General features: G+C 36.6%; 1 protein-coding gene across 4 annotated transcripts in view; it reads right to left on the reverse strand.

The window, feature by feature from the left end:
- Window positions 1-2187: 2187 nt before the first annotated feature.
- Window positions 2188-12868, reverse strand: part of atg10 (ATG10 autophagy related 10 homolog (S. cerevisiae)) — a 28806-nt gene continuing 18125 nt past the window's right edge. For 3 of the 4 annotated variants that reach the window (XM_067397538.1, XM_067397541.1, XM_067397540.1), the window contains 3 exons: window positions 6252-6349; window positions 4443-4646; window positions 2188-3084 (listed from right to left, as the gene is read on the reverse strand). In XM_067397538.1, coding sequence (XP_067253639.1) covers window positions 4547-4646; window positions 6252-6349 — 198 coding nt within the window. In that variant the 3' untranslated portion in view covers window positions 2188-3084; window positions 4443-4546. Of the gene's footprint in view, window positions 3085-3376; window positions 4647-6251; window positions 6350-12868 lie in introns of those variants that run through there. The other variant, XM_067397539.1, reaches the window with a different exon arrangement.

Genomic DNA, 12868 nt, shown 5'->3' on the forward strand with positions numbered 1-12868 from the left:
ATTTAGACAACATAATTTTTTGAAACAATAACTAATAAAATGTCAAATCACAACAACATTACTAAAACCAAATTTAAAAAAAGATGAAAAATATATAAAATATAAATAATATTAAAATAGCACTGGTATTAGAGATTAAAATACCAAAAAGTGTCAATTAAATGTTACTTAAATTGTTTTATCATTTAAAAACTGACAACTTATGAGAAAAGTGCTTTTAAAGTGAAATTTTCCTTTATAATAAATGCTACTTGGTATTATATTTGGTAATGTAATGCAATCAAATGTCTTTTTAAATCACTGTAGTTCTGAATCACTCGCTCTTCGGTCAATGGCGGCTCCTAGTGGACAGGCGTGTAAACTACAGCAGCACAGCACAAGCTGGCCAACAGATGTCAGCAGCGGCTCGTTCACGCTCACGGTGGCATTTCAGTTCACAAATTTAATTCCCCAACTCCATTAGGAGCTATCAAACTCCATTAAGCAACACCTCCAGTGAAGCATGTAAAATAAATGGGTATTTGTTTCTAAGGCAATTCTAATTTCCTTTCCTCTAATGTAACAACTCCTCCAGATATAATAACATTGAGGTCTGTCTAAAACTTACTCAATACATGATACTTAAGTCAATTAGACTTTTTGCACACAATCATAAATGTGACTGGAATAGTTCACCCAAGAATGAAAAATGTTGTCATCATTTACTCACCGTCATCGTGTCTGTCCTGCTGGAATGTACAGTTTAAACTGACAGCTCTGTCTTGGAGCATGCTAGCTGGTCCAAACTAGTCATTAGTATTCTGTGGAGAATAAACAACCATGTTTTTGCGGAATGATTAAGCTGTATTTTTCCATACAATGAAAATGTTGAGCTACAAAATGTCTGGAATCGAACGCAAACATAAATGACATTTGCTATCTAATTGAATGATGACTTGCATTTTGTCCCTCACGACTTAAGACTTGAACTACACCTCATACTTTTATTGCACTTTTATATGCTTTTTTGTTATATATGGAGCTTGGTAGTCACTATTTATTTTAATTGTATAGCAAAGACCAGCTTGGACATTCTGGAAAAATAGAAGGAAGGAAGGAGAATGTATGGTTTTCAAAACAACAGGAGGATGAAACGATAAAATGTTTACTACTTTGTGTGAACTATTCCGTTAAATTTATTAGATGTTATCATTTACTCACCCTCATGTTATTCCAAACAACTTTTCTTTATTGCAAGGAAAGCTATAAAAGGAGATATTTTATAAGTTCACACTCAAAACATACATTTACCAGGGCCTGTTTTTGCAAAAAGGGACAAAAATCACCATCGCAGCAGGGAATGTTCTCATAACTTTGGCAAATTTTGCGGCTAAGCTTCTCTCAAAGTTTGAAAAAATGTTCTTCCAGTTCTTAACAGAACGTTTCTTCAAAGTTGGAAAGGTCATGCGTGGCGTAGGCCGAGGTAGGGCGAAAAACCATCTCATTTTCTCCAACTTCAAAATCGTCTGACATTGTTACGTTTTTTTGGTAGTAAAGGCCGTTTGACTTGGACTTTGCACGATTTCTTTGTAAACACTGAGTCGGTACTTCTCCCTATGTCATGCATGACCTTTCCAACATGATTACATAATGTGTGGCACATTGCAGAGCAAGTGCAAGATAAGTAAAGATGGCTAAAAAGCATCCAATTTTTTTATTTTTTTTTTTGAAAATGGCCGATTGTTTCACTAGATAAGACCCTTATTCCTCAGCTGGGATCGTGTAGAGTCCTTTGAAGCTGCACTGCAAATGCAGTTTGGACCTTCAACTCTTTGGTAACTGTTGAAGTCCACTATATGGAGAAAAATCCTGGAATGTTTTCTTCAAAAACCTTAATTTCTTTCTTTGTAAATTATCAGGAAATTTTCATTCTGAAGTGAATCCTTTAATGTTTTCTCTAACGTTCGCATTACCAAAAAATGTTTTTATAAAAACATTCAAAATAACATTTTCATAACTTAAAGGTGCTAAAGAGGATCTTTTCGTCGACTGAGAAACCAAAGACTGTTAGTGAGTTTTTGAAATGAGCGCATGCGTAAGAACAACCCCCCTCCTTCACAGCTCATTTCGAGGGAACGCCTCCCAAAACTTGTGCACAAGTATTAGAACACGAGTGTTTACCACCGGCATTCTCTGCGTCGTGTTTTTTGGATTCATTATGTCGGACTCACCGCAGGTAACTCATAATCTGCAGTTGTTACTCCTGTCTCCTGACAAAAACATCGCATGCAGCGCCTGTGGAGTGTGGAAAGTTACTGGAGCGCGCAGCCGCGCTCGTCTCTCACAAGGAACGTCACGGCAGTGATTGACAAGCCAGAGGGCCAATGGGCTGATGTTTTTAAGGCCCTACCTCGTGCACAGATGATGCACAGATGATGTATATTAATATTATTCCTTTCAGTGCACCTAATAAATAGTCTTTTATCAGTTAGTAAAGACAGTTTCAAGTAATATTGCAAAAATGTATAAAACAAAACATCTTATTTAGCACCTTTAATGGTAACATTATCAAAACACTCTTAGAACATGTTTTTGTTAGCTGGGATAAAAGCAGTCAATCCATAGTCATAACTTAGTCGTATGATGAAGAACATCAAGACACATCTCAACTTGAAAGTATAAATGAAACCAAACCATTGGTTCTTGCATCTTGTAACTAAATTTGTTGTGCCAATTTAAAATATGCTTATGTGAAAAGATTTGAGTTTGACAGTCATTGATTTTCATTTTGGGGTGACCTAAAACCTTTTAAAATGGCTGGTTATGAAGCAGGTAACATTTCCCTACTGTGATCCATCTATGTGTTTCTCTCTCTCCTCTCCATCATTCCTGTCCGTCCATTAGAGCGAGATGCTCCGGGTAGGAGGCTGACCTCCTTACCAACACTGATACAGTCCCCCGAGAGACGCGCGCCCCATTTAGACATGCTGACTGAGGACTTTCACCGTCTTCTCTCAAACTCTGGACTCTAAACTCAGCTCCTCCGTTTCAGACTTCACATCAGACAGTCAGGGATTTGATTCCATTCAACTTTTAAACTGTGTCCTGGCAAGGCATAGATGAGTAATGAAGAGAAATATCAGACAAGGAGACACAACAAAAAATACATCAGACTATTTACTTTGCTTACAAGAAGCAAGGTTATACGAATAATGTTGTATTTCGATTTCAGGCCTCTGAAATGTCAAAAATAGGCTAAATGCAGCCTGCTTCACAATACCAGACCAGTGAGGGAAAATATTGAGTCACTCACACACACACACACACACACACACACACACACACCCACACACACACACACACGCAGCTGCAGACAAAGACTCGTAGACATGTTTGAATAGCAATCCTCCATATGCAATCATAAACAGCTACTCTTATGTGATTGTTACAATGCCATCAAAATGCAAAAAGAAATGGCAGCAGAGGAAAATATGGTTTGCCTTTTAATTTGACAATATTGTCACATATCCTGAACAAAAGGTGCTGTAAAAGACTGTAGAATGCAGGTTGCTACATGCATCAACTGAGCAACTACAATCAGGATAAATGGGAAAGCTAACGGATCCCTTTCAGAGCATTTCAGTGATATCTGTCATATAATATGGACATTTTATGGTTGGTAATGAAAAAAAAAAAAAAAATTACAGCACCATTCATTTTGTAAACACTAATATTTCAAAATTTGGATTTGGAGTCAGTAAGATTTTGAAAGAACTTATTTTGAACATAAGCTCATCAAGGCTGCATTTATTTTATCAAAAATACAGTAAAAATGTGGAATATTATTAACATTTAAATAAAATTTTCTGTTTGAATATATTTTAAAACTTATGCTCACCAAGGCTGTATTTATTTGATCAGTAACAACAGTAATATTGTGAAATATTATTAACATTTAAATTTACTGTTTTCTGTTCGAATATATTTTAAAAATGTAAATGATTCCTGTGATCAAAGCTGAATTTTTAGCATCATTACTCCAGTCTTTAGTGTCACATGATCCTTCAGAAATCATTCTAATATGATGATTTGCTGCTCAAGAAACATTTAAGAACATTATTATCAGTGTTGAAAACAGTTGTGCTGCTTAATATTTCTGTGGAAACCATGATGTATATATATTTTAATGATTCTAATCAAAGTTCAAAAGAACAGCATTTATTTGAAACAGAAATCTTTTGTAACATTATAAATGTATTTACTGACACTTCTGATCAATAAATTGATAAATAAATGTTTTACTTTCTTTAAAAAAAAAGTCTTACTGAACCGTTTAATGGTAGCGCATGAATAAAATATTTTTAGTACAATTTATTAATACATTAATTTCACAAGCTAGCTTAAGAATGCTTTTAAAGACTTGGTGTCTTGAATGTTCAAGACTTTTGAACCCTCTTTGGCACCTTTGAGACCCTGAGCCTGGTCACAGATGTCCTCTTCACATCCTCTGGGTCAATGGAGTCTGAGACAGACAGGAAGATCAGAGCAGGTCGGTACCAATGGAGCTTCAGTCTGGAGCGGACACCTCAGTGCAGTAGCTCAATGGGACGTCCAGTCCAACAACAGGGCCCACAACACTGAGCCAGGTCACGATATAGTTCACCCTCCTGAGAACAGATGAGATAATCACACTGCAGTACTGCAAAAATGTTTATATCTAATCATATCTCACTAGTTAAAATCGATGGATATGCCAGATCTGAAAATTAACATTTAGAGATAAAGGAGATGGATATAACACTATCAGATGATATAACACCCAATTTAAAATGTTAAAAGGAACATTTCTAGATTAAATAAAACTTGTATTGAAAGCATGCTCTTCATTACCACAAAAAAATAATGTTGATTCGTCCCTCATTTAAAACAGAAGTGTATAGGGCAAGTATTCTGGAGGGTTTAAAAGCGGAAATGTAAATCTTGCATTTTTTATTAAAGCATGTACATAAATTATAGTTAAAATGTTAATTTGAGCTAAATCTAAATCATCTTTTTTGTGGACGTTGCTTGGTGGATAAAATTGATGGATATAAGCTTGGCTTCCTGAGGCTTACAGTATATTCAATGAAAAAAAAAAAAAAGGAAAAAAAGAATTAAATCACAAAAATGATTGTATTTTATTTGTTTAAACAAGTGCTTACAAGCACCCCCTATGATTAATTTATTTGAATTTAAAATTATTAAATAAATGATTAAATAAATATTACATTTACTTATTATGAAATTTATAAAAATGAAATATAATTCAAATATTATAAATATATAATATAAATAATTTATATATTATCGGAATTTCCAAAATTAAAACTCCAATGCTTTATGGATAGTTACGTCATGTTCTACCTACTATACTTGTGCAGATTTTAACCAAAAGTAACCAGGTTTCTTTTTTTAGTTGTCCATCACATAGTTTCATGCTAACACAAGTAATGTTTAAGTCAAATGTTTACATTTTAGTTTGATTATTTAAACATTTATTCATTATGCTGTCTGCCTACTAGGATTCCATTGAAGTTTTTTACTGAGGGACAAGTCGAAATATATTTTCCATGGTAGCCAATGACAAGCCAGAGATGCTGCCGATGGAATTTCACCAAAAACTATAGATATAGAAAGATTATTTAAGAAGATATAGTACTCTTTCTATACTCCTATTACTTATGAATGGGAGAAACTGCAACGCTTAATATGGCGGAGTACATCCTGCCTTCTAAGTAAAAGAGCCAATCGCTGATTGGTCAAGTGGTTGCGTCACTGCAGCTGCCGTTAGAAGTCATTTATACACATTGGCTCGTCTAGCCTGAAAAATACATTAAGCATAAGAAACAACATTTATGGGACAGTTCATGTCAGATTTTGTTGCTGATTTGAAATAAGTTATTTAATTGTGAGTTCGGCAAGCAGATTTCAGGATTATTCCATTCAAATAGATAGGACTTGGTATTGGATGCCAGAAATAACTGCCTGGAGGCGTTGCAAATATGGCCGCCGAGTGAACAGACTTTCCTTGAAAGTGAATTTGATTTCACAGTGTTCGTATAGTACAAACAGTAGAGCATGACACTAGCAACACCAAGGTCATAGGTTTGATTCCCAAGGAATGTGTGATCTGATAAAATGCGTATCTTGAATGCTATGTAAGTGGCTTTGGAAGAAAGCATGTGATAAATGTAAATGCATGACTACTGAAGCTGCATCAGAGAGAAACTCACTTGTTTTCAGCTTGTGCCAAATCCAGAGCAGGTTTCATAAACTCCTCAGTGCGACATGGATGAAGCATGAAAAATGGTTGGCCCAGTAAAGGATGTTCCTACACACACACACACACACACCGTTCAGCTCTGTGTTAATATCTATTCTGACCTCATTTTTTATTAGGAACAGGTTTTCACTGTCACACACTGTAACACAGACATTAAACCAGTGCCACAACATGTGTTTTTCCATCTCAACTCAATGTTAAATAGTCACATGATACTTTTCACTACACGATTCAATTACGCTCAAAGCTTCGGATAAAATTAAAAAGAAAATTACGAGGCAGACTTAAGCAAATCTGCCATGCGACACATGGTCTTCATTGGTACCCTGCTGAGCCGCTCTCGAGTGAGTCTCGCACACTGGAGGGCACTCATGCACAGCAGAGATGGAGGAATGTCCTATCCCATAATACCACACCATCATGGAGAGTTTCTTATGGAGCGTTTGAAGAAGTCATACTTAGGAAGAGGTTTGGAGCAAAGGCTGTGGAACGATCTGAAATGTGAGCTGAACACAATACAATTTGACTTCCATAACCTGATGTAATCTGAAACAGAATATTCATCAATTAAAAAGTAGTATTAAATATAAATACACAAAAGTATTGTCAATTGTTGTTTAAAAAATGCTCACATATATCCTATTTTCCTTTTAATTAATATTAATAATTATAAATTATTATTTTAAAAGGTTGGTTGTGATATAATATATATATTTAATTATTTATATACGTATATAATAATTACGTATTCATATAAATAATTTAAAAGATAGATAGATATTTATTTAAATAATATTTAAATTATCATATATAAATAACTTGACAATATTGTTATACATACAATACCGGTAGAAATCACGGAGGGGGGCCCACACAATTGTGTGCTTTGCATGGTGGGTAAACATGCTATTGTGAGTACCAACTCCAGGACTACAACAATCATTTTTGGTGGAAAAGGTGTAAGTGCGCACTTCAAAGTCAACTGCAAGGTCCGAGGGTGCCAGAAACAGAAACTTTGCTGTCAGTAAACATCCATTTAAACCAGTCATCCAAAACCTTAAAACTCTCCTCTCCTCTGCAAATAAAAACAACCTCAGTGCACTGTCACCATCTGCATTAAAATTCACAACATCAACTGTCTGGATCCATTGCTCTGTTACCGTTCAAGCACCAAAGACATGCTGACTCTACAAATTCCCTCGACGACACCTCACTGTTAGCATCAGCGGGATAGAGTTGGACTTTTTCAGGTTATTTTTGAATAGCAATGCCATCGTGTTCCTATACTGCGGCACGATTCCAGCTCGGTCAGTCAATTATCATGACTTCATCTAAAGGCCTCATGGGAGAACAGACTGATTCACTATGCACACCAAACTGTTGTGAACAGGAAGACTAAACACTGCACTTCAGAGGCTTGTTCTGTTGAAATAGACACTTCTGTAAAATACACAAATTATATACACACACACGCATTCAGATCACATACAGTCTTAAATATAAAGGTTCCAAGAGTTTTTCGCAGTGATGCCATAAAGGCCCTGATATACTTCAAACGAAGTTCTTTTTCGTTTTTCGTTTAGAGTAAAATGAAGTTTGAAATGTGTGACCAGCGATATACTGTAAACGAACATCTGGCGCCGCCCACACTGCTGAGAGCAACGTTTAGATGAATATGTAAATATGTACACTTCTCAGTAAAAAAATAAACACAACAAAAATGAGAAAACTGCAAGCATTCAATAGATTGCTTAAAATCAAGCAGCTTTACAGTCTCAAACATGTAAAACAGTGTTACTGCCTCATTTTTTTTTTTACAAGCACAACTTCATTTAGTACTATAAAGCGGCTATCCAGTGTGTTCATGTTTTCACCATAGACAGTAAAAGAAATGGACACAGCGACCCCATTGGAACTCAATTGAGACAAGTGAAGCCCATTTTTAGCGATTTTTAGCACTTCCTTTTTTGACACGCAGACTCAAACTAAGCTTGATGACGTCAGCAACCTGTCTGACAGATGTAAATCTTCTAGTAGCTGTGCGTGCAAACTTCCATCGTTAATCTTGCAGAGACGGCGAGCTTGAGCGGGGAGTTCTTCGGCGTGAGTGAGCAGGAGTAAGTATTCTGATTAATTATTTTGTATAGTATTTTAAAATGTAACACCAGTAGGCTTCTCTCTTGTCTCCCCGATTGTCTGCGAGCTTCTCCTCCTGTCTGTACGGTAATTCCTCTACTGTGCGACAGAGAGTCGAGTGGTTATGACGCAATCGTTAGCCTATTTTTACAAAAACTGTTTCCACGGGCCATAATGTAACATAGAAGGTAATGGAGCCCTTTATACATTGTTGTGTATCTTTAGAAATAAATAATGGACAAATGGAGTTTGTCTTTAAACGCCTCAGATGTAAAGTTATTCACTGTCAAAGTGACGCCAAAATGAATGGGAGTCAATGGGGATGCTAACGCAAGTGAAGTTCTGCTACAAGATGGCGGCACCCGGCCGACTTCAACTTCCGGTCGACTTCCTTGGGCACTGGTTTTCACCCGCGGAGCTTTTACCTCGACGAACTGAAACACAGGAAATGAGTCAAAGACGCGTCCCACGCGAGTGAAGGCGGAGCCTCAGCGAACACCTCCTGCCATGTTATCGTCACTGACCAATGGTATTACGAAGGTGTTTTGCAGCTGGAGCGAACTGTTCCTGAACAGCCATTTCGAACTTCCAAAAAGAACACAAAAACGAACTTCGTTTTGGCCTGATTTTGTTCAAAATGACGTCACATCAGTTCGTTCTTCGATTTCGTTTGAAGTATACCGGGGCCTTACAACAGTAGTTAGCAATTTTGGTTCTGGAGTACCTCCAGCACTGCAGATGCTGTATACTATATAAGGTGTGTCCCTATGTGTCAACTCATCTGCTTGTTAGCATTGTTAGCAGAGACTCCAAGACCTCAAATATGGCTGCATCCAAAAACATAGCCAGCTGACTTGTTGTCTCGCTGCCCTATCAGGCAATGACTTTGCAGGCAGCGTTTGCGCACAAAAGTACCTCACAAAACTGATTTCTGACAGACTTCTGAGGCAGAGTAACGGTTTAATGATCTACAAAAAATAGCGTGAGCTTTGGTGATAACTAAGCAAATATTTAATAACTACAATAGTAATTTCTTGCTAGAAATGACATCAAAAGTGGAAAATATTGGTCAAACGCTTACTTTTTTTTTCTTTTTCTTTTTTTTCCCCCCCACAAACTGACAACTTTTAGACGCCATCTTTATTTTTTAGCTCAAATGTCACAGAATGGAAAGCACAGGATTGTGGGATATCAAAGGCAGTGAAGGATACATCTATCGATCAGATGAGGGCATTTCATGAGAAAGGAAGTGAAGCTAACTTTGGATTCGGACGTGCCTTGATGCCTTCCTACCTTGGAATACATCCTCTGAAGGCAGTGTCCTACATGTGTTAAAGGGTTAGTTCACCCAGAAATGAAAATAATGTAATTTATTATTCACCCTCATGCCTCTTCGGAACACAAATTAAGATATTTTAGTTGAAATCCGATGGCTCCGTGAGGCCTCCATAGGGAGCAATGACACTTCCTCTCTCAAGATCCATAAAGGTACTAAAAACATATTTAAATCAGTTCATGTGAGTACAGTGGTTCAATATTAATATTATAAAGCGACGAGAATATTTTAGGTGCGCCAAAATAAATAAATAAATAAATAAATAACGACTTATTTAGTGATGGCTTATTTCAAAACACTGCTTCAGGAAGATTCGGAGCACAAATAAATCGAATCTGCTGTTCGGAGCGCCAAAGTCACGTGATTTCAGCCGTTGGCGGTTTGACACACGATCTGAATCATGATTCGATACACTGATTCATTTGTGCTCCGACGCTTCCTGAAGCAGGGCTTTGAAATCGGCCATCACTAAATAAGTCGTTATTTTGTTTTTTTGGCGCACCAAAAATATTCTCGTCGCTTTATAATATGAATATTGAACCACTGTACTCACATGAACTGATTTAAATATGTTTTTAGTACCTTTATGGATCTTGAGAGAGGAAATGTCATTGCTCCCTATGAAGGCCTCACGGAGCCATCGGATTTCAACTAAAATATCTTAATTTGTGTTCCGAAGATTAACAAAGGTCTTACGGGTGTGGAACGGCATGCGGGTAAGTTATAAATGACAGAATTTTAATTTTTGGGTGAACTAACCCTTTAAATGAGAGACTCTAGGACCAAGATTAAGAACCACTGCCATGGAAGAACCATTTTAGGTTTCCCATAGAACCTTTCAGTGATTAGTTCTTAAAAGAACCTTTTTTTTCTTAGTGTGAAGAACATTTTAATAATCTAAAGAACCTTTTTTCCACTGTAACGAAACTTTTGCACAATTAAAAGGTTCCTTGTATGTTAAAGGTTCCTCATGGAACCACAGATGCTAATAAAACAATAATCTAATAATTAGTGTGAAGAACATTTAATAATCTAAAGTACCTTTTTCCATTGCTAAGAACCTGGGGCTGTATTCACAAAACATCTTAAGGCTACTTAAAGCATTTTAGCACTATAACTAGCTCCTTAATCTGTGAAAAGTTAGGAGTAGTCAAGAGGACTCCTAAGTCACTAAGTCCAAACGATCCTAAATTGGCTGTTGCCGGCACTCTGACCAAAGACACTGTACACCATTGAGGCAATAGGCGATAGAGTCTTGGGTGCCGAGTCTTTCTTCATTAAATGCAATAAATATTTTGATTTATAGCTTAACTTCATGCTCACTACTGCACAGACCTGGGTTCCAAGATGGCAGTACCATATTTGGACATTGGTGGCTTCACTCATCTACAATAAAAGAGAGTGAAGGTGCGTCGTCCAATTTTTTATACAGTGTATGGGTCAACCCTGCCTGCTTTGTAAATAGGTTTTAAGACAAACTCTTAGCTAAGAACTTTTATTGCTATTTAGGAGAACTCTTAGTGGTAGATAAAATAGTATAGGTAGTAATAGGTAATAGGTGTTTTTGTGAATAAGGCCCATGTTGTGCAATTGAAAGGTTCCAAATGTTAAAGGTTCTTCATGGAATCTTCGATGCTAATAAAGAACAATCATTTTGGTTCTCCAAAGAACTTTTTAGTGAACAGTTCTTAAAAGAACATTTTTTTTTTAGTATGAAGAACATTTAAATAATTTAAAGAACCTTTTTCCACTATGGAGAAAGGAAGAATATAGTGTATAGTTCACACTCTGTTCACTGACCGTTATATATTGAGGCCTTATTGGGTCCTCAAGAGAGTTCTGCCTTGTCCTAATCTACTTTTCTACCTCCATTATTGGTTACGCTAAGAATACGATTAGGGTTTAAGAAAACTGGGGAGATAAAGAGGAGAATGAGAGATATAAGAGGGCAAAAACAGACTGTGCAGAGAGGAAAGCAAAGAGACCGAGCGAGAGATAAAGAGAGAGAGTCCATTGGCGTCACTGCTCGTAAGGCCTTTATGTGAGTCACTCATGTTTACCTGCGTCAGATGCGGCAATGTTCCATCTCCTGAACACCTCAAGACCCTCAACCCTTCCTGAATCTCTCCCTCTGCTTTTACTGCGGTCCCTCTCCTCTAATATCCTCCACTGCCTCCAATCAGCCTTTTTCTGCATCTATTTTTCCACTCTCTCCATCCATTCATAATCATGCCTACGGATCTGCAAGCAGCACTAAACAACCGGAGTCAGTTTTCCCATGCGATTCATGAGATCTACGAGGAGGGAATACCAGCTATCAATGTAAAGTTTAGTCCACGTTGCAGCCTATTTTAGCCAAGAACCGGCCACTAAGACAGGAGCAGCCATCTGATTGACATGTAAACTGATCAATCACAGCTATAGTAGGATGGATCATTTTACCATCTTCCTTTTTTTTATAAATATTTTACACCTTTGTTTTAAAATACACACCCACCCACACACACACACACACACACACACAGGCCTATATATTAGGGCTATCATGCAATTACAAATTTGAATCTAATTAATTACTTTAATTAACTGCACATCAAATTTGGCTCAGAAATGACCCCAAAAGACATTATTGTGTTAAATGAAAAAAGCATCAAGTAGACATTATGATACGTAGCTTTAGAAAGAAATATTTTATTTGATTCAGCAGAATTTATTACACAAACTTTTATGCATCAAGGGCCAAGATTTTTTTTTTCAGAATCATCTGAATCGGTATTTAGATATATTTACAGACCAAAGCAGTTTGGTTACCAAAATTCTTCAAAAGATCTTCTTTAACAGAATTTTCATTTTGGGACAAACTTTCCCCAAAATATTAAATTATTATTTTTTTTTAATGAAGTGTTACTCTAAATAAGAAAATAAAACAGCCAGTAGTTGGTGGTAAATGTCTAAATGAGCAAGTCAGTGAGTCATTCATTCAATTCGTTCCGTTCAAATGGCTGATTCATTCAGGAATGAAGTAAATGGCTCTCTTTATGAATGGGCCATTGAATCTTTGGTTCTCCTGATTGATTTGCTCAAAACGTGGATTC

This window comes from Chanodichthys erythropterus, chromosome 10 (genome assembly GCF_024489055.1).
Source record: "Chanodichthys erythropterus isolate Z2021 chromosome 10, ASM2448905v1, whole genome shotgun sequence".
NCBI classification, from domain to species: Eukaryota; Metazoa; Chordata; class Actinopteri; order Cypriniformes; family Xenocyprididae; genus Chanodichthys; species Chanodichthys erythropterus.